General features: G+C 43.9%; 1 protein-coding gene across 1 annotated transcript; it reads left to right on the forward strand.

The window, feature by feature from the left end:
• The first annotated feature begins 28 nt into the window (after positions 1–28).
• Positions 29–22,970, forward strand: kcnh4a (potassium voltage-gated channel, subfamily H (eag-related), member 4a). Its single transcript, XM_060039175.1, has 16 exons — positions 29–380; positions 6,952–7,185; positions 7,402–7,533; positions 7,702–7,835; positions 10,423–10,693; positions 12,231–12,388; positions 14,052–14,259; positions 15,905–16,099; positions 16,345–16,544; positions 18,107–18,356; positions 19,125–19,339; positions 20,157–20,195; positions 20,770–21,143; positions 21,235–21,314; positions 21,428–21,504; positions 21,782–22,970. The coding sequence occupies exons 1-16, from the start codon at positions 305–307 to the stop codon at positions 22,820–22,822; spliced, it is 3,684 nt and encodes a 1,227-aa protein (XP_059895158.1). The 5' UTR covers positions 29–304; the 3' UTR covers positions 22,823–22,970.
• Positions 22,971–23,456: the final 486 nt, after the last annotated feature.

Consider the following 23,456-nt stretch of genomic DNA (forward strand, 5'->3'; position numbering starts at 1 on the left):
GAGCAGAGATAGCAGGCTGAGGAGAAGGGAGGCCCATCTGACGCTCATCTTTCTGGGCTGAACGCTGAGTAAAAGCCCTCCTTTCGGAGCCATGACAACCAGCAGCTTGAGGGCAGTGGCAAGAGTTTGAGAGCCAACGCCGTGGCAACCAGGACGGAGGCGAGTTTCGGGAGCTCTCGTTCAGGTCCTTTTCAGGGATGAAGTGAGGGACTTGTGTAGAGAATATTACTGCTACTACTATTACTACTACTACTACTTATACTACTATTGCACCTTTCTGAGAGCCAAGGGGGCACTTTTCAACATGCCTGTGATGAAAGGCCTCCTCGCTCCGCAGAACACATTCTTGGACACCATCGCCAACCACTTTGACGGAACCCGTAAGTACTGCTCACACACCAGCCACCTGCTATGCTAGGATACATTATCAGTATTGGTTGCAATTTAATTTAATTTAATTTAATTGTATTTAATTGTATTTAATTTTATTATATTTATATTCTGCTTTTCAAGACATCCAAGACGTTTAACAGTTTTATTTAACATTTATTTTAATTTTCATAGGTTTCCTTTGGTACTTGGTAAACAGACATCAGGAAATACATATTCATATTGATTGATATCAACATGACAGTTTGACCTGTGTTAGATGTAAGATTGGTGCTGAATCAAACTAGATGAATCATGTTACATAATACATGAAAAAAGCTTAGCTGTGTAACATCCAGAATGTGAATAATTCCCAAACCCCAAACTTAAAATCAACCAGTATAATCTGCTAGTATAATAAGCCTCTGCTCTTTATTCACACCGAAAATAAAGAGACTAATGTATTCTTCTTTCATTATTCATTTCCTATGAATATAAAGACATTTGCAACAATATTATGGTAGGTGCAGTATGTCACGACAACAACAATCCACTGTTCTGCAGGGGATGGGAAGTAGAGAAGGAGCAGCAGGTGCATTGTGGCTGAAGAGACACTCGTAGCTTACCTATCAGGATGCTCCATGCCCCGACATGATCAACACAGGCAAATGAGCACATTGGAATAACCCCAAGCCACAGCATCACATGTACCAAAGCCCGGAATCTTCAATGTCGTAATCATTGATGTGGAAGAGGCAAAACGACTCGAATATTAAGATTGATATTACATGTATTTGTGTGATTGTGTGTGAGAGTTCATGCAAGTGTGTGTGAGTGTGTTTGTTTCTGAGAGTTAATGCCAGGGTGTTTCTGTATGCCGCCACTGTGAGTGAAACTTACTGTGTTCCCTTCCACCAGTCCTATTTGGCTATGTTTCTGAGTCTTGTCGGCAGGACTATGGATAACAACAGCGTGAGAGGGTATATGGGTCAGACTCACCATCATGTGCTATATAATACAATAAATTCAGTGTGAGGAGTGTCTCTCTCTCTTTGACTCTCCTATCCTTATTGTCTTGGTCTATGTCTCTCTCTCTCTCTCTCTCTCTCTCTCTCTCTCTCTCTCTCTCTCTCTCTCTCTCTCTCTCTCACTCTCTCTCTCTCTCTCCCCCTCTCTCTCTCTTCGCTGCCATTTGATTGTGTGTGTGTCTCTCTCTCTCTCTCTCTCTCTCTCTCTCTCTCTCTCTCTCTCTCTCTCTCTTTCTCTCTCTCGCCACTTGTGTCCCCCTCTCTCTCATTTTATCTCTCTCGCTCAATGAAGCAATTATAGAATCTGTAGCAAAACCGTTAACCAATATATGTAACCAATTATTCCAAACAGGCATATTTCCCAACAAAATGAAAATAGCAAAGTTCATACCCATCTATAAAAATGGAGACATGCACTCCTTTTCAAACTATACACCCATCTCTCTTCTTCCTCTAAACTCTAAGCTTACTGAGTGACCACCAATATGGTTTCCGATCAAACCGATCCACCAGAATGGTAGTCATGGACTTCGTCAAGGAAAAATAGACCTAAAAAAAGCATTTGACACATTACATCATACAATACTTATGAAAAAACGTATCTATCTAGAGGAGTATATCACACAATGCTTGGTAACAATCTTTACAACAGAGAGCAGTGTGTACAAATACGAAATGACTAATCTGATTTAATGAAAGTAACATGTGGGATTCAACAAGGTTCAGTACTCGGATCCAAACTATTTTTACTGTACATAAACAAAATCTGTAATGTGTCTAAATTGTTGAAAAATGTGTCTAAATTGTTGACCGCTGTTTGATGGTGATACAAATTAATTTTGTTCTGGTGGTGATTTATGGCAGCTTTTGAAAACAGTGGAGGAAGAACTGAAAATCCTAAAACGATGGTTTGATATTAATAAGCTGTCTCTAAAATGTAAAAAACCTAAGTTCATTATATTTGCATGAAAATTATTTATAAACTCAAATGCTGAAGTTACTTACTGAAGTTCAAAACAATGCAAATAATGTAAAAAGTAAAAACAGGAGAGTTCCAGACTGTATCCAGAAATTGTTTCAGATTATACAGAGCAAGTACTATGAACTAAGGAGAATGTTAATGTTTACAAAGATAAAGATAAGAACAAATGTAAAACAAAGATGTATATCGTAAAAGGAGTAAACATGTGGAATGCCTTAGATGAAGATATTAAAACGTGTAACATGGTAAAAAGGGGTCTAAGTTGGGTTTTTTCTAAAGAAACCCAACCTAGCCCCCTCTGATCTTAATAATTTTAGACCTATTTCTAAACTTCCATTTTTCTCAAAAGTTTTCGAAAAATTTGTTTCCTCCCAGATTTTATCTTTTATGGCACAAAATAATTGCCCTCCTCAAGGTTACCAATAACCTGCTTTTAACTACTGACAGAGAAGAGAGTGCAATTTTAATTATTTTAGACCTAAGTGCCGCTTTCGACACGATACACAATTTAATAAATTGTCTTAAATCTTTTTTGGTATCAAGGACACCGCACTTGGTTGGTTAAATTCTTATTTTTTTATCAGAACCTGTGCGGTCACCATTGGAAACCACTCTTCCTCTACAACCCAAATAGCCTATGGTGTACCGCAGGGTTCCGTTTTAGGTCCTATTATATTTTCAATATATATGCTCCCACTCTGCCAAATTATCCAATTAAATGTTTATTTTCACTGCTATGCTGGTGACACACAGATATACCTCCCGCTGAGACCCAACAATCCGAGAAGCCTGGCTGCAGTTTTAGACTGCCTCAAAGACGTGAACCACTGGATGGCCCATAACTTCCTCCAACTTAACAACACCAAATCCAAAATAATACTGTCCAACCCGCCTACCACCATCCCCAGTCCCATCAGTCTCGGCCCATTATCCAGTAATATCTAGCCCACTGCCAGAAACGTAGGTGTTATTTTAGATTCAGACTTCAATTTCATCCCTCACATTAACAAAGTTGTACAGTCCTGTTTTCTCCAACCTCCAGTTGGCTCAGAATTCGGAGGCTAGGCTTCTCACTGGTTTGAACCAACGACATCACATCACTCCTGTCTTAGCTTATTTGCAGTGGCTCCCTGTCTCTTTTAGAATCGATTTTAAGATTTTATTGATCACTTTTAAGGCTTGTCGAGGTCTACCCCCGAGTACCTCACAGATATGCTGACCCAGCCTTAGCGAGGCCCTCCTTACTGTTCCTAGGTCGAGGCTCATAACTAGAGGAGATCGGGCATTCTCCACCAGGGCGCATCGGCTTTAGAATGACCTGCACACGGTGATATGGCTTGCTGAATCAGTAACGACTTTTAATTCACTTCTTAAAACACATTTTTATAGACATGCTTTTAAATGACGACGTCTTTTTATTCTCTTCCTAAATGTCTTATGTCAAAGCACTTTGTTAACCATCGTTCTTATAGGTGCTATATAAATAAAGATATTATTATTATTATTATTATTATAAAGACTTCAAAAACTACTGGAAAAAGATTCTTAACAAGTATAAAAGTGAGGCATGTATCCACTATGAAAATGAAGGTGGACCCTAACCGTAAACCTGAGATCACCTCAGATGACGCGTGTAATAATAAAATAACGTCTCCTTCTTGCAGGGTACCATGGCGTAAACTCTGCTCTCGATTGAGTAACAAATACAGTATGTGGCAGTGGTGAGGACCTGAGGCTCTTGAGTTCCAAGCTCTTAGCATGACACGGCACTGACCTATGAACAGATGAGACATTGAGAACAATAAATGATGCAGAGGCTAAACGTGGGTCAATCAACTCTCCCTGTGGCTTCCCCATCCGCCAACCGCTGCGTGCTCTTGGAAAGTAAATCTATTATTCATATCGGTTAACATTCGGTCAAGAGGCTCATTCACATCAACAAATACAGTCCATTTGAAACTGCACTGCTTTTTTATACATCCGTTCATTTCAAAAAGGTTATTTGATATGCAAAGATATGGTTATATAATGGTGAACCAACACCGTGCAAGGGCATCTCGCTGGTGCGTTTTAGATCCCGATCCTTCCGACCTTCCGTAGCCGGCTCGATTTTAATTGCCTGCGTGTGGGCGGTGAAATCATAGCGCTCCTCCGGCTCCCAAATAGGTGGATTTATGGTTTGTGTTGTCTCTGTGGATAAACTACTGTGTTTGTCTTGAAGGGGAGGGGGGGGGGGGGGGGGGGGGAGGAGAGAGATGTGCTTGCAGATGACGCACTAAAGATTCGTGAGAGCAAAATGGACCATACATAGAACGTACTTCATGTACCATGTTTCTCATTTCTCGTCCTCTTTTGAATTTAAATTCTTAAATTCAACAACTGTTCCCAGTAGCAGAAGCTGTGATCCTCCTACCTCACCTATATAGGCTATATTGGTCAGTTAGGTGGGGAAACCATCATGAATCTATAGAAACCATGACATCTCCAGGCATTATTTTTAGTTCTGGATTGTATTTCCATACCCAGCAGGTAGCTTTTAGAATGCATTTCTATTGAGTTTGCAGGGTTTCCTCAGATAATAGAAGGGACGAACCAGCATTGCCTTATACAGGATATTGAATTGGCTAAGCAGACAATAAGCTTGGCAACTGTCAGGCATATGATAGATGGATGGACACATTTGTTCAAAAGAGATGAACAGAACAAGAATAAATCCTCAAGGATTCAGCTAGTTACAGAAAAGTAGAAAGACAAAACCAAGGACCATGGATTATACTACAAAGAACTTCAGACCTAATTTACGTAATGGCCAAAATCTTATACCATCAATTGTTCTTTCTATTGAACATAGATCATCTCTCAAAACATAGTTGTGTTATGCAACCACTCTCATGGTCATGGAGAATATCACATGGAGAAAAGCAAATAGTTGAGTGAGCTTAAACTGCACTTTCTGCACACACGATCGATCTATCTATCCAATCAGCATCATATGCTCAGCCTTATGCCTTTCTCCAGACATCGCTATGGCAACATTAAAAAAGTCACATTTTCTTCTTTCTCACTGATCAGGTGATGTTCTCGCCAAGTATGATGTTAGATTTTTCCACCTTTTCCTTTTTTTGTTAGGTAATGTTTCTTTGGCTGTGTGGGCTAATAACTAGACACGTATACATGCAGAATAAACATTAATCATTTGTATTCATCATTGTATACATTTATTAAGCCTTTTATTTAGTCTTTAAACACTAAATTGTTGCTTTTGTCAACAATGTATTTAATTACTGACCTTTTGTTACTGCTGTTTCTCCACTGGGTTAAGGGGACGTTTTCCTTTTCTTATAGGAATAGGAGGTGTGATGAAAATATCGTTGTGAAACCTTTCTACTGTGACTATGATAGGGTCCTTATAAATGCACTCGATAATTCACAAGGTAAAATGTCTTACAGTAAACTAATACCACCAAGACCTTGGTTTCAGGTTAAAAAAACCTTTACATCAGTGTGAGTTGTTTTTTTTTTCAATGTAGTTCTGGTGTTTTTTAAACAGGTGAAATGGGACACTGCAGTACTTTTGTTGATTAGCTCCTGGTTTGTCTCTGGTCTCTAAGGGTCATGGGAAGGCCAAAGACCGTATCATCAGTGTCATTTAACATATCAGTCATCGGTCTTATACTGCCTTGGTGGATCATGTGTTTGCCAACTATTTAATGCTATTTAGAATTGTTGTGATACTAATTAGAATGTTGTATTGACAATGGAGTATCATCTTTATAGTAAAATGTATTCTTTCAGTTCCTCTGAATTATTAGATGTCTTTCCCCAAATGAACTCTGCAGGTACAATTGTCCTCATATGTTGGTGAATGCAAACACATTGGAGGGCTCTGACTTAATTTATAGGAATCAATATAGAGACATATCTTGAGTAGAGACCATTTAAGGACACATTTCCAATAATTAAGATTAAACCATTTGTCTTTGTTGTTAGACACTGAAAACAAATCCAAACACCAAGGAAACAAGCTCTGAGTAATTACATGTCGTCATAGCAACCAGCTTTGATCCATATATTGTTTCATCATTAAGGGTTTACTCTATAAAAACCCTAATCATAATGTACAGGGACGTTAGGGCGGTGCAGGTACAAGATTACATTTTGCATTCTACTCTATCTGATTAACTCCAATATTCGTATTCATCAGTTATGTGTGTGTGTGTGTGTGTGTGTGTGTGTGTGTGTGTGTGTGTGTGTGTGTGTGTGTGTGTGTGTGTGTGTGTGTGTGTGTGTGTGTGTGTGTGTGTGTGTGTGTGTGTGTATGCGTGCGTGTGTGTATGCGTGCGTGCGTGTGTGTGTGTGTGTGTGTGTGTGTGTGTGTGTGTGTGTGTGTGTGTGTGTGTGTGTGTGTGTGTGTGTGTGTGTGTGTGTGTGTGTGTGTGTGTGTGTGTGCGTGTGTGTGCGTGTGTTTGTGTGTATGTGTGCGTGTGTGAGTAATTCTCGTTTCATAACCTCACAACCTCTCTCCGCTCTCTGGTGTTATAATTGAAATCATTAGCTCTCTTCTTTTAACAGACAGCAACTTTTTGCTGGGAAACGCTCAAGGTCGCCATGGCTACCCTATTGTCTACTGCTCGGACGGCTTCTGCGAATTGACGGGCTTCGTTCGCACTGAGGTCATGCAGAAGAACTGCGCGTGTCGCTTCCTGCACGGCGATGAGTCCAGCGAGCGGGCGATCGCGCAGGTGGACAAAGCGCTCGAGAGCCAACAGGAGTACCAGGGAGAGGTCCGCTTCTACCAGAAGAATGGTGATGATTGATGCGGAAAACACTTTCTTCGCTCACATTCAATTATCTTCCTCACTCACTGAGCTTCTACTCAGGAAGAACAAAAAATAAACACGTTGAATAAAACGCATGGAAATAAACGTCATGAAAAACAAGTATCAACACTCACAAAACAGCAGTTAGTAATATTGAACTATACAAATAGCCATTTCTCCTTTTTTTTTTTGTCATTCTCAGGAAGTCCATTTTGGTGCCTCCTGGACATTGTGCCAATTAAGAACGAGAAGGGCGAGGTGGTCCTGTTTCTGTTCTCCTTTAAAGACGTCAGCGACTCCTACGGGAAGAGCCAACATAACAGCAGAAGAAACAGTGAGACATATCATCCTGCTAATGACCCTCTAGGTTTTACAAGGTCCTCAGGCGCTTATGGTTCAGAGTACAGCGCTAATTCTGGGAGACAAGGAACAGATGAGAATGACCCTCTGTGTGTGTGACACAGATTTCCATAGTGAATTTATTGTGCCTTTCTCAATGCAGGTGTTTCAGATGCTGCCCACCAGAGCGCAAAGAACAACCGGACACATTTCTCGCAGGCTCATGAACGAGGAAGAACAGCGTTTTCACACCTGACCAGTTTGTTCACCAAGAGGGGCAAGGGGAAACTCTCCAATGTGAGTCTTTTCTCTGATTGGCCGCCTGTTGTCCGAAACACGCCTAACAAAGTCCGATCAATTATCCTTTAAAACAGAGGAGCTGCTCTGAATATAATTCAATTATAGTGCATCTTGATTTGGATAATTATCATAAATTACCCTGATCACTTTAGAAGGGTGGACTATTCACTATACAATTAATCATATAAGTATAAGTATAAAGTATAAATATGATCTCTAATTAATCAAACAGGACCAGTGAAACTTTTTTCTTCAGCAAATATTCCCATACATTTGTAAAAATAATTGCCACTTCTCAAGTCTGTAATCGAAATACAAAGTTTGTAATAGGACCGCCCTGATAATCAGGTTTTGGAGACGTTGAAAAGTCTTAATCTGGTAGGCCTATCTGCAAATATGTGTTTGAAATTCAAAAGTCAGAGTCAGACATATAGTCAATTCAAATATATGTGCCAGAAATTCGATATTGCGTTTGTCTCCGACCCACGGTGCAAATAAGGAGAAAAGGGAGAATATTAGGTCAAATAAAATAAGTAATATTTACAATAAATAAATTCTAAATAGTGCAAAGGTGTGAAAAAAATAAAATAAAAATAGATTGAAATGTTAAGGAGTGGGGTCATTTGGGAGGGGTTTCAGAGTCCAGAGTTCGTGGGGGAAGAGGGAGGGAAGGGAGAGAGGGGAGAGGGTTGAGCTTCCTGACAGCCTGGTTGAAAAAGCTGTTTGCCAGTCTGGTGGAGCCGGCCCGGAGGCTGCGGCACCGTCTCCCAGATGGCTGAAGAGGTTATGCGAGCGGTGGGGTCACCCACAATGCTGGTTGCTTTGCGGGTGAGGCGAGTTCCGTAGATGTCCAGGAGGGAGGGGAGTGGGACACAGACGATCCAACCAGAAGCCTTCACTGTGCGCTGCAGGGTCTTGCGGTTGGAAGCAGTGCAGCTCCCATACCACAGGGATGCAGCTGGTCAGGATGCTCTCGATGGTGCCTCTGTAGAAGGAGCACATGATGGATTGGGGGGGGGGCTCTTGCTATCTTCAGCTTGAGGAAGTAGATGCGCCGCTGGGACTTCTTGGTCAGTGATGTAGTGTTGGTTGTCCAGGAGAGATCCTCACTGATGTGAACCCCCAGGAACTTGGTGCTGCTCACTGATCAGGGGGGGTTTTGGAGTGAGGACTCTCCGGAAGACAATTTCAAATTAGTGCCAGTAACAACAAGACTGCATTTTGTCAATAAACACACACCAACAATATGTTCAGCAATATGGCAGCGACGACTGCATACTATATTATCTTCTGCTTCTGGCTGGGTAGTCTACGCTGAAGGTAACCAATCAGTGGTGAATCACAGGTGGCCTTATAATCCCAGACCCGAAAATAGTGCCGAATTATGTGTGTTTGTAGACAAACAACAATGTGGTTATGTTTTACTGGCCATTTGTTTTGAAGAAGGTTTAATTTTTGGAACACATTGGAATCTTTGGAAAGTAATTATTTCCTCCAAGCATGTACAGGAGCTAATGCTACTTTAACACTGCAAGTCAATAGGCGCGGCTAACGGAAAGCAAATGCTAACCAAGCAAACTCCCATTCTGTAGACCTACGCAAAATTAGGAATTTGGAATTCAACAACTCCCCTGAATTCTGGGTTAAGGTGCTTTACACCATACGCGTAGCGATACAGTAAAAAAGATGTGAAACCGAATCGTTGCGTCAAAACTATTGACATCAGTCTCGATGTGAATATGTAGCAGGTTCCGATTATAATCGGAAACTACGGATTACTCAGCCTTTATAGCCTAGTGATGAACGTATGCCTTTTACAAAAATATATCTTTATATCTTTAATATTTCTTTTTTTTGTCTTTTGTTTTAAATAAATAGTGTATCAAAAGGCTGTTGGCGTGGATTACCAGTTTAACATTATGGATGAATTAAGAGGATTGTGCGTTAAGAACCAGAAACCTCCGTCAACCATCCTTTTACATTGGTGAAAAAAAACACCATGAATAATCACCTTCGATGTAAAAGGACTCTAAGCCAATTACAGATAGCTCACTGTATCCCTTCAAATGTTCGCTATTGAAGAAAAATATCAAATAACTGCCACATAGGCTATGGTCACTGCTCCCAACTAATACATTTTACTTTAAGTGCGTGGGAGATGTTTTTCCTTCTTCTTTGTAATGCGTCTCTAAATTTATCAACAAACCCTTTGAACCCATCCATTAAGTTCTGTGGTAAGCACTGAGGTGGTTGTTCCTATTCATGATAAAATAATTTTGGTCCATGATGTGCGCGGAATTAAAATGATGTTATCCAGGTTGCTGTTAAGAAGTGAATTATTTTGCTGATAGGCCTACTTGGATAGCAGGAAAAAGTGTAGATACTGAAATAATAAAGTGGCCAGTTTTTTTATAACATTTATAGAATGGATAAAAATAATGAAATAGACAGATAATGCCTATAGTCCCTAGATCAGGGTTCACGAGAATCTAGAACAACAATGAGTCTTAGGTTGTTTCACTCTATCTTGCCGAGCTGGCCTTTGTAGTTTTGTTTATGACTGCTGGTTCTGTTTTCCCTTCAGAGCGTGTTCCAGAAGCCTTCCCTCCCCGAGTACAAGGTGGCGGCGGTGAAAAAGTCCCACTTCATCCTGCTCCACTACAGCGTCTCCAAGGCTCTGTGGGACTGGCTGATCCTGCTGGCCACCTTCTACGTGGCGGTCACCGTGCCGTACGACGTGTGCTTCACGGGCCCCGATGAGGGGGGCGGCGCCCACGGGGAGCAGGACTCCTCCCACGCGGTCTCCCGCGGCGCCGCGGGGAGCGACATCGCCGTGGAGTTGCTCTTCATTCTGGGTGAGACACAGGATGCTCCGGCGCGGCCTTTGTCCAACGGCTGTTCGAGGCCTCCTGTTTGATGCCCCAGGTGTGATGAGGATTAGCCGTTACAGTCCGTCCAGATTCGTGATTGGCGGATCAACACACCCGCCTATACTGTGGACTGGACCCACATCTGGTGTCACTAATGGTTAGGATTTGAAATTGGCTTGTGGCTAATCAACATCACACCTGGGGGAATGACAGAGGCCCTTTCAGGCATTGTTGGTTGTCTCACTCAGACTTAGAGATGAGTAGCCTAATGCTGGGCTAGGGCTTAGGTTGTTTGGCGCAAAGCCAAAAGGTTATTTTGGGTTTAATGCCACATATGTCTCTGAGTCTCTGATCCAGAACATTAGCCTTCCTGCTAATAAATGACATGTTTCAAAACTGAATTCACGCTTGGTGAAGTAAAAGAGACCGCTATGAGCGATGGTAAATAGAGGCAGCAGTGCCCTGGTTCTGAGTTAAGGCAAGTTTACCGAGAAACACTCCAGCTGTGAGAACAAATAAGGTAAACGCTCAGATTGTTACACAACTGTTATTATATCCCCTCCATTGATTGAATAACGCTTATTTATTATCATGGTTTTTCATTAGCATTATGTCTTTTGCCTCCTGGCAGGGTGTGTTTGCGTATTTGTTATCCAGGATATGTCGTAATATCCAAATCAAACACCTTCATCATAACAATACCAACTCACTATTCACCAGCTCAGTAACTTAATGCGTAACTTATATATATATATATATATATATATATATATATATATATATATATATATATATATATATATATATATATATATACATATATACTGTACATAATATATATGTATATATTTAATAGTTTAAAGGTTGATGGATAATACTTACGGAATGTTCAATACGACACAACACAATACAATACTATAAATACCCTCGAAGATGAGGGTATTCACATTCACACATTCACAATTTCTCTGTTGCCCTGGTTACAGATAGTACACTCATGATTTCTCTGTTGCCCCGGTTACAGATAGTAATTAGAGATGTTCCACCTTGTCCCAATTTAGTCTACAAAAGAAGTGTTATAGCACAGCTGTCATGGGGCCCCACCTCCTTCAACAAGCATATGTAAAGATAGTCTTATAAGGTTAACACATTCAGAGCGAACCAAGAATGCAGTTAAATGTATTTGTACAATGATCAATGATATATTACAGTAACATTTGCCACTTTATGGATGATTTGATCTAAAGTGTTTTAAAATGAAGTGAGTGCATATGTTGTAAGCATGGGTTACCCCATTGGGGATCGAACCCTTATCCCAGGCAGTGCTAATGCCATGCTCTAAAAAGCAAGTGTAGTATTTATTTTCTTCATTGTGCATTAGCAAGGAAAACAATGAAAAACTGAATCACTTCTTCAAATTTTAAGATATTAGCTATAAGAAATTTCAAGAGCAAGTTGGATACATACAGTTTAGCTTTGATATATCTATATATGACTTACTGTATACATTTCTCCTCTTCAGATATCGTACTGAATTTCCGGACCACCTATGTGAGCCAGTCGGGTCAAGTGGTGTACGATGCCCACTCCATCTTTCTTCACTACTGCAACACCTGGTTCTTTGTTGATCTCATCGCAGCCTTGCCCTTTGACCTCCTGTACGCCTTCAACATAACAGTGGTGAGAGTTGAAACTGATGTAGTATTTTCATGCACTGTATCTGCATGGGTGGGTGTGTGCACATGTCTTCTTTGTGTATCAACATCTTTAGCGCGGCCCACACCTTGACCTCAACCTTCTTTTCTATAGAAATGTTGTCGGTTCTCTTGTATTCAATACTGATCCATATAAACCCAACCCCCCCCATAAACAGTAGAAAATTGCTGCCATTACCTAAATCCACTTCATGGAATAGCAATGGAATACAGATCCACATGAATGAAGCAACCACAAGTCCGGGTGTTCAGGTGTCTCACTGGGTGTCCCCCAGGGGTCAGTCTTGGGTCCACTCCTCTTCACCACTTACCTCCTCCCGCTGGGCACACTCCTCCGTCACCATGGGGTCCATTTTCACTGCTACGCTGACGACACACAGGTCTACATCTCCACCAAACCCACCGCTGCCATCCCCCCCACTTCCCTCATCACGTGCCTGGAAGAGATCCGGAGCTGGTTGAGCAGGAACTTCCTGAAACTCAATGGAAACAAGACCGAGGCCCTGCTCATCGGATCCAAATCCACCCTCACTAAATCACAACACACCCCAGCTCCACTCATAATTATCGATGGATTCCCAGTACCCTTCTCCTCCAAAGTCAAGAGCCTCGGCGTCATCCTGGACAACACCCTCTCATTCGCACCCCATATTCACAACATCACCCGGACTGCATTCTTCCACCTCCGCAACATCGCCAGACTCCGCCCATCACTGACCCAATCCAGCACTGAAATCCTAGTTCACTCATTTGTCACATCACGCATAGACTACTGCAACGCCCTCCTCACCGGACTCCCCACCAAACTCATCAACAGACTGCAGATCATTCAGAACTCAGCCGCCCGGATCATCACCCGCACCAAATCATCTGACCACATCACCCCTGTCCTCATTCAACTTCACTGGCTCCCAGTACACTACCGCATCCAATACAAAACCCTACTCCTCACCTACAAAGCTCTCCACAACCTAGCCCCCAGTTATCTCTGTGACCTCCTCCAAGAATACACTCCCTCCCGCTCCCTCCGCTCAACCTCTGCTGGACTACTATGTATCCCCACATCACGACTCACTTCAATGGGTGCCCGGTCATTCAGCTGTTCAGCACCCAGGCTCTGGAACTCCCTCCCCCCACACATAAAACAGTCAGACACCATTACAACCTTCAAGTCACAACTCAAAACTCACCTGTTCAAACTCGCACACAACGTCTAACTGATCACTGTTTTGATTGTTTTTTTTGTTTTGTCCTGTTTTTGTTTAATTTATTTCTTATTGCTTATGTTTATTTATTTATCTTTTTCCACAATGTCTTGTTTTTTAAAAAATTGTATGATGACTATATGCTCTGTAAGGTGACCTTGGGTGTTTTGAAAGGCGCCTCTAAATTAAATGTATTATTATTATTATTATTATGAAATACAACACCTTTTGTCAGACTGCTCTTTCGGTGCCCTCTGCCATATAGCAGCCGTACAGAAAGAAAACCCACAACACAGACAATACCATGCAATCATTCCCCACCGTTTTCTGTTTCGCCCTTGAGTTCAGCAATGAATCGCTTGAACTTGGGACAATAGTGATGGCATGTGTTTCCTCTCGTGTCGCGTCCCTCTCCACTCCCAGGCGTCCCTGGTACACCTGCTGAAGACGGTGCGTCTGCTGCGCCTGCTGAGGCTGCTGCAGAAGCTGGACCGCTACTCCCAGTACAGCGCCGTGGTGCTCACCCTGCTCATGTCCGTGTTCGCCCTGCTGGCCCACTGGATGGCCTGCGTGTGGTACGTCATCGGACGGCAGGAGATCGAGAGCAGCGACCCCGTCACCTGGGACATAGGTGAGTGTCTTGGTTTGTGTTTGTGTGGATGGGTTTGTGTGTCAGTAGTTTTGGGAGAGGTCCCGTCTAGACTAGTCGTTCTTGAACTAGTAAGCTTGTGACCCCTCGAATGATTTGGGCCGGCACTTGCGACCCCGTTGTCCCTCCTGACTTACTCCCGACGGTGGACACACAGGCATCCACGGACGCACATAAGCACAAACGCACACACTCCCTGTTTCCTCCCGGGTCTCGCTTTATGCATCCTCTCTCTCTCTCTCTCTCTCTCTCTCTCTCTCTCTCTCTCTCTCTCTCTCTCTCTCTCTCTCTCTCTCTCTCTCTCTCTCTCTCTCTCTCACTATTTCTCAATCTTCACCTGTCACTCAACCACGGTCAACCCCACCACCTCCGCCAGCACCACCACCACAAACAATCAAGTGGTCCACGTTAGCCAAGCAAGCCTAGGCTAGCACTAGGAGTGAGCCGTATCAGCCCTACACGTTGGGGAAAATCAGGCACATGTTACCATGGTGATGCATTTCAATTTTGTGAGCCACTGGTGGTAAATGTTATTTATTTATCAGAGACCCTATGAACTTTGGCATACTTAGAAGCTATTTCTGGTAGTTTGAATAAAGTGTTTTTGCTGTATTACATGAAGAAAACAATTACAGAAAACATACTTTTTGGTAATCCTCTCGCAACCCCCTCAAAAGGGTATTGAGTTTGTCGACCCCAACATTCAGAATCACTAAACTAGATGACCAAGAACTGTGTGTGTGTGTGTGTGTGTGTGTGACTGTGCACTTCTTTGACAAGCATTCATTAGTGATGTGTGTGTGTGTGTGTGTGTGTGTGTGTGTGTGTGTGTGTGTGTGTGTGTGTGTGTGTGTGTGTGTGTGTGTGTGTGTGTGTGTGTGTGTGTGTGTGTGTGAAAGAGGGTGCTTCAATTCATGAGAGTGTTCAGCCTTAATCAGCACAGATGGAAGGGGATGTACTGACACTCTTGGATGGCATATCGCCTCATATTGTAAGACTCTCAAAGCACACCCTGCGTCAGATGTCTGAGTGCTCCGCCAGCTCTTTCCCTTCATTTGCAAAGAGGAAGTGAAGAGCAGAGGCTGTACCCTGAGATCCAGGCCCCCCACTGTGTGGTACTTGATATCAACGTATGGGGCGACTGCGTTATCCTCCTTGGTGGCTGCCACTCCGGGCACAAGCAGCTGGTTGGCCAAGCGCCAGCTTACACACACACACACACACACACACACACACACACACACACACACACACACACACACACACACACACACACACACACACACACACACACACACACACACACACACACACACACAGAAACAAACTTTGTTCTATCCTCCCATCGTTCCGTCCCTCCTCCCTCCTTTTATTTTTATCCTTCCTCCCTCCTTTCCTTCCTTCCTTACCGTCTACCTTTCTGTTTTCATCTTTCTACTTTCCTTCCTTCCTTTTTTTTCTAACCTTCCATCCTTCCTTCCCTCCTCCCTCCTTCCTTTTCATCCTTCCTCCCTCCTTTCCGTCCTTCCTTACCGTCTCCCTTTCTGTTTTCATCTCTCCCTTCGTTACCTCCTCCCTCGCTTTTCCCGCCCTTTCCCACACCTTCCTCTCCTCTCCTTCGCACCAGGCTGGCTCCAAGAGCTGGGCAAGCGGCTGGACACTCCGTACATCAACAGTACCAGCGGGGGCCCCTCCACGGCCAGTGCCTACATCGCCTCGCTGTACTTCACCCTCAGCAGCCTCACCAGCGTGGGCTTCGGCAACGTGTGCGCTAACACAGACGCCGAGAAGATCTTCTCCATCTGCATCATGCTCATGGGCGGTGAGTTTGGTCCGAAATAGTCAAAGGTCGTTGTTTCACAGCTCCCCCTACCCCTTGGATTTTCCTGCCACACGTTGCTGCTTGAATACACTTTTTTGGTACTTTTTGGAATCTTTATCACCTGACCAGCGTCTTTGAGTACTATTAGAGCGCCGTACAAGAAACAGGCATTATTGGCATTTGGATAATCATTAAAACCTTTTACAAGCGTCTTGCCTCGGTTTTCCTTTCTGATTCCCGTCCAGCCCTGATGCATGCGGTGGTGTTTGGTAACGTGACGGCAATCATCCAGAGGATGTACTCCCGGCGGTCGCTGTACCACACGCGCATGAAGGACCTAAAGGACTTCATCCGCGTCCACCGGCTGCCTCAGCAGCTCAAGCAGCGCATGCTGGAGTACTTTCAGGCCACTTGGTCCGTCAACAACGGGATCAATGCCAACGAGGTTGGTGGCAGATAATAATTATTATACTAGTTATTTCATCAGCTTTTTCACGCTTCATTCAAATGGATGTGGAGGGGTTTGAGTGACAGGTACTGCTCAAGGTTGCCTATGGGTGAGAGAATTGGGGATCGAACCCAGTACCCTCTAGCTGGGAGTCAACCACCCTAGCACAGTCTCACACACACCCTTATCCATCGTTATCCTCGTCGTAATAAAACTTCTGTCTTACGAAGTTTAATTCTATTTTCCTCTTGGCTCTCTATCTCAATCGTACAATTACCGCAACCAATATCTCAATAACATTCAAAATTAAAATGTTGTGCAAATGTGTCAAACTGTATTTAACTGTTTTAAAACCCTCTTTGACAGTTTTGTTTTGTAATTCTGTCAAATAAACTGCCGAATAAATTTTGTGGGAGTCCCGGATTCCCAAACGTTATCAGAATATTTAGGTAGATTAGCAATCGTCGTGCCTTTCAGTATAGACCATTAGAGGGATGCTGCACATCACATATGATCAAGGAGAAGGAGCTGGTCCACAAGACCTATAAGAGCGTCTGCCGGTATCATTGCGGGGGTAGAAGGTGAGGAGCAGTGCTTATCAACACCCTCGCTACCGCCACCGAGATCATTTATTCATCGCCGAAGCTCGCAGTCACAAACACTAGTTTGGTGATAGCTTCTTTTAACACTTTGTGGCTGTTTTTGCACTGCTCTCTCTACAGTATAGCTTATCCCAATATCCGAGTGCAACTAGGAAAGTACGCCAGGCTTTACAGTTGTCAATTGACAGTGTATTAGATCGACTGGATGCTTTGTCCAGCTAAACAAAAGGTCGGTGTTGCAACCTTTTTCAATGACGCTCTTTTGTTACACTTTCTATATACTCGTTATCATTGTGTCAGATAATCTTACGTGTTGTATATTCTCTTCACACAATTTCATTGTGTCTAATAGGACTCTTCCTTTTCTCCAGGAGACCACATGAAAATAACTCCTCCAATGCTTAGAAAGCAAACACTATGGAAATGTATTTTTATTTAACATTTCAATCTTTGTTTAATATATAAATTCATGCAAATGTAAAAATACAAGTTTTGTACGTGCAATTAGTACCATTTGTAACCTATGCCTTCAAATATTTGGATTCATTTTTTTGGGCATATTTAATTTTGGAAACATGAATTTGAAGTTTAAGCTTCAAATGTTCACGCCATCTGCACACTATAACTCTCTCTCTCTCTCTCTCTCCCTTTCTTTCACTCTCTTGCTTGCCATCACTGCTCGCCCTCTCTCTCTTGTTCTCTCTCTCTCTCCCTCTCTCTCTCTTGTTCTCTCCCTTTCTCTCTCTCTCTCTTGCTTGCCCTCACTCTCTCTCTCTCTCTCTCACTCACTCTGTCTCTCTCTCTTGTTCTCACTCTCTCTCCTTTTCTCTCTTGCTCGCTCTCTCTCTCGTTCTCGTTCTCTCTCTCTCTCTCTCTCTCTCTCTCTCTCTCTCTCTCTCTCTCTCTCTCTCTCTCTCTCTCTCTCTCTCTCTCTCTCTCTCTCTCTCCCTCTCTCAGCTCCTCCATGACTTCCCGGACGAGCTGAGGGCGGACATCGCCATGCATCTGAACAAAGACATTCTGCAGCTGCCCGTGTTCGAGCACGCCAGCCGGGGGTGTCTGCGCTCGCTCTCGCTGCACATCAAAACGTCGTTCTGTGCGCCCGGGGAGTACCTCATCCGCCAGGGAGACGCCCTACAAGCCAACCATTTTGTCTGCTCGGGCTCCCTTGAGGTGCTCAAAGACAGCATGGTTCTCGCTATTCTGGGTTAGTCTGGTTTAAAAAAAAAAATCCAGCTGAATCACTCTCATCGCCTACTCGTCCTACATTCCATTTCTTATTTACCATTCAGGCGTTTAGCGGAGGCTTTTGTCCCAAGCGACTCAAGGCCCTTGGCCAGGCCTTGACAGAGAGAAAGGCGCCCACCGTCTTTTTCCACATAGTTTCAGCTTTTTTCCTTCAGGTTGAAAATATGTGAACTTTTCAGAGAAAATACTGCCGGCGTCGCCCAATCCCAGATGATGTCACGTCTCAGGCAAACCTTTCATTTCAGAAAAGATGAGGTTTATAGACTCTACATCCATTTGCTTTCACAAATCAAAACTGTAACGCTGCATACGTTGCTTGTGTCTGCATACGTTGCTCATTACTTCTTGTATAACAAGAAGTAATTGCTACCATGTTGAGCGAAGGAGCTGAAATGGTTAACAAAGCGCAAGGATGCAGCCGTTCTATTTTCAATGCTTCATGCCAGTGCTTCCCAGTGCCAGCGCCTTTGTGATAGAAAAACATGCTATTCGGACACAGGCCCTTGAGTTGTTAGTTTCAGACGCATAGGAGCAGGCAGCAGTCTAATAGCAATTCAGACATGGATAACTAAAACGGACGTCGGGTCTGGTTGGATAAATCTCTACCGGAATCAGCACATCTTCCTAAATCAGCATATGTGCATTCATCAATAACAAACCTGGCTGTAACCATACAGGAACTAACCCAGAATCGTTCGACTTAAAGTTAAACACTCGACCCCCTCAGGCAAAGGAGATCTGATCGGGGCCGACCTCCCGGGCAACGACCAGGTGATCAAGACCAACGCTGATGTGAAGGCGCTGACCTACTGTGACCTGCAGTACATCAGCGTCAAGGCCCTGAGGGAGGTGCTGCGGATGTACCCCGAGTACGGCAGGCGCTTCAGCGCTGACATCCACCACAACCTCACCTACAACCTGCGGGACGGCAGCGAACTGGACGTGAGAGGAGCTCCTACATGCACTACTTGCACACGCACACACACACACACACACACACACACACACACACACACACACACACACACACACACACACACACGCACACACACACACACGCACACACACACACACACTCGCACACACACACACACACACACACACACACACACACACACACACACACACACACACACACACACACACACACACACATACATACACACACAAACGTATACTTACAAATGTGAACACATGCAAGAACGCACACGTAAACATGTGCTCACATGCATGAACACGCACACAAACACACACACAGACACACACACAAATGCACATGTTTATGCACAAATGCAAACACACACACACACACACACACACACGCACACACACTCGCACTCGCACTCATGCGCATAAGCACACACACACTCTCACACACACACACACACACACACAACAATTTTGTATTTGGGTTGATAGGGTTAGCTGGTGTGCTATCCCTAGGCTGCAAAATATCAGAACTAGGAGCCCACATTCAGAATCCACTGCGGAGGCGTGCTGTGTGACAGCAGCTCTGTTGTAAAGACCTTTTCCACACACACACACACACACACACACACACACACACACACACACACACACACACACACACACACACACACGCACACACACACACACACATACACACACACACACACACACACACACACACACACACACACACACACACACAAACACACACAAACACCCTCACAGAAAAATATGATTATTCAGTTAAGTTTTCGTTGCATGGGGGTTCACTCTAGCTGTGTCCCTACAGGGAATGACAAGATGCCCACGCTCCCCCAGGCCAACACAGGTACATTTGCCTTTCTGAGTCACTTCTTTATCTCCACATGCATGTGTTTGGTGCTTTATTTAAAGAGGCTTTTTACACCCCGCGTCGACAAACTCTCAAATATTACACCCTAAGGTGTTACCGTAAGTCACTCTCTCAAATCAAGTGCAAACCACTGCCACTTCCAATTATATCTTTTGATGTGACAAATCTGAAAGGTGTCACACTGCAGAATGGGATGATTATAAGTGAGGCAGAAGTTGCTAGTATGCATTTGGTTGGAGACCAAATCATTTGCTAAATGTTGTGCTGTTTAGAATATGGCGTGGGTAGGTATCTGGCAGCATTTCTGGCTATTATTGCAATAACTGAGTTTCCTGAAATAAATTAGGTTCTGTCCATGCAGTAGTAATGTCCCATTCTTTGAAACGCTTTCAGTAAAATCAGGAACATTATGGAGCAACATTCCAATCTGTTATGTTCTGCAAAATAATGATAAACAATAAGATGACTTGTTTCATGTTTGTATCACAGAGCGATGGCGAAAACAACAACAAAATATCTCACACAATCTCTCCAACGATCTCCTTCCCAGGAGAGAGACGGTTGGGAGCGCAAGGTGCCCATCATCTCCGGCGCAGACCACGCAGAGAAAGGTGAAGACGTGGAGCTCCCTCATCACAGGGGGGTGCCCCTGCTGCACGGAATGGGAAGCCCCGTTCGCCAGCCCGGCCTCAGTAACCTGTTGGGGGAGGAGCTTGGTCACATCAACTCCCTCCGCGTATGTCGCTCCCCTGTCCAGGGCGGCGGTCGAAGTGAAATACCCTCACCGCTCCTGCTCATCAACGAGGAGGGCAGACCTGCGCCGATGCTGAATATCTCTCAAGACCTGGATTTCAATTGTCGACAAACCAACAAGTTGCTCGATCCAACTCTGAATTCAGTCAGCCCATTAGACCTCAGCCCCAGGTGACCCTGGTTGAAATTCTATCTGGATTTTTACTTACCTTGTTTGCTTGAGCACATCATGTAACTCTATATATCTGCTTGTATCATCAAGGGTGGTGGATGGAATCGAGGACAACAGTCCTTCTTTTCATTTTAATGTGGAGCACAATGAGGCAAGGACGAATGAAAAAGGTAACTCTCCAGCCAAAGGAAAATACTGCCAATGGTCTATTACGATGAAAATGAATTCATACCTGTCTGTCTCTCTGTCTGTCCGTCATCAATGTTTTTTCTCTCTTTTACAGACCCTTACCAGATAAGTGCTAACCTGCTGCTAGAAACAGAAGATATAAAACAGAATATCGGCAAATTAAACAAAGAGGTATGGGATAAATCTACTTTTTAATATTGCTTAAAGCTATGATATTTGTAAATGTCATATATTTAATGAACTGGACCTAAGCATTTTTATTATCAATATAATAACTTTAAAAGTAAGATGGGATATTCATCTCAGGAAAGATAAATAAAAGTTAGGGGACGATGTTAGGTAATGAGTCATCCTATAGGTAGGGTTTAAAAAAATATATAGATCTAATGGATTCATGCAGCACTGTATAATTATTGAGAACAAAACAAAAACGAATTTTCCCTCGCAGATGTCCAGCCTCAATCAAGAGGTATCCAACTTGTCCAAGGAGCTGCAGGAAATGATGCATTTCCTGCAGAGTCATGTGACCATGCTGCATCAAACCTCTCTGCCATCCAAGTGCTCCTATGGCGTACAGATGGTCCCCGCGACCGGCGGGACCCCTTCCGACTGGCAGAACCAAGTCCCTTACAGTGTTCCCAACTGGCCTACCGGCTACCACCACCATGAGCCCGTCAGCCACCCGGCCAGGAACCTGTGGGGCTGCGCCGAGGCCCGCGACAGTACCCCTCTGGGCCAGAAGGGGAAGCATTTCTGCCACCCATCCGGTTCCATCCCCCCGTCGTGCGTGCACCAGTGTTGCTCTGAAAGCGGCCCGACGGGCCCCGAGCACAGGTTTCAGAGTCGATGCCAGGGTCCCTTACAGAGTTCCAGAACCCCGCCCACTTCCCCTTACATGAGCCACTTAGCCGGCCAAGCAGCAGGCCCGCCCGCACCTCCGGGTCTCGGCCCGCTCTGCCAAGGGCTCCCTGGCCATGGTCCTGAACTCCGGCTGGTTTATAAGACCTCCTTGTCAGCCATGAGCAGCTTTCCTCTGTGTTCCTCCGGAGGTCTTAGTAAGTCCCATCCCTCTCTGAGCAGACAGGTTGGCACCGGCCACACCCGGTCTCCAGCACCCCTTCCTCACTCCACCACGCCTCCCGGCCTGCTTCCACAGCAGCTGGACACCACCTTCGGTGCGTTGACACCCATGACGCATTGTGCCCATGTAAGCATCGCACAGGACAAGGGCCACCATGGAGCCTTCACCAGCCCAAGACAGAACGACCCTGTCGGATCCAGCTCCATTCCCACAGAAACGCAGAGCCATACGCATTCAATGAAAACGCAGTCAGCCTCAATGGATTGCTTAGTTTCAGATCAGCAGGAGTTTAAATATAGAAATGAGAGGACAGAAAATGATATGGTGGATTCTGAGGGCACTGGCAACAGCTTAACCTTACAGGTTGAACCACTCTGGGGTCTGGAGGTATCCAAATCCCCCAAATGATCATAGGACTGTGTTTTGGGAAGACAATGCAGCATGATTATGATCGCTTGCTTCTGAATATCTATTCAAAAATTAATGTTTTTATTTTGATGAACACTGGCATTTACTATTGAAGATATGGACGTGGATTAAAAATGTTGCTTGGTGAGCAGTCTGTACTTCTTGATTCGAAATTACACGATCATTACGTTATTTTAACATGAAGATATATCGAATATCTATACTGCCACTCAGTGGTCATTCAGGGGAGTCACAGCAAAACAAAAATGTAAATTTCGTCCTTCCTTCAATCAGACAAAGGGGTGATCAAAGATATTTGAATAAAGAAATATAGATTTTTGTGTTTCAAAAATAAGCATTTTGTGTGCAGATATAGCCTACATTTTTGTACACAGTTACATACATTTCGACCGATGGCAATCAACATTTTCTGGAGCCGCCCATGGTGCACCGTACGGTCCCTCACAAAACAAATCAAGCTGCATTTTCTTGCCTCCTGCCAATAGTTTGTGAAAAGATCTGCCATATTTCCCATGGGTTACACGGGTAGACTATCCAATTTGGAACATTAAGACTTCTGCATTGTTCATCACAATGATCTAAATCCATATGTTGGGCAATTCTATTGTAGCTT

Source organism: Gadus macrocephalus, chromosome 2 (genome assembly GCF_031168955.1).
Source record: "Gadus macrocephalus chromosome 2, ASM3116895v1".
Classification (NCBI taxonomy): Eukaryota; Metazoa; Chordata; class Actinopteri; order Gadiformes; family Gadidae; genus Gadus; species Gadus macrocephalus.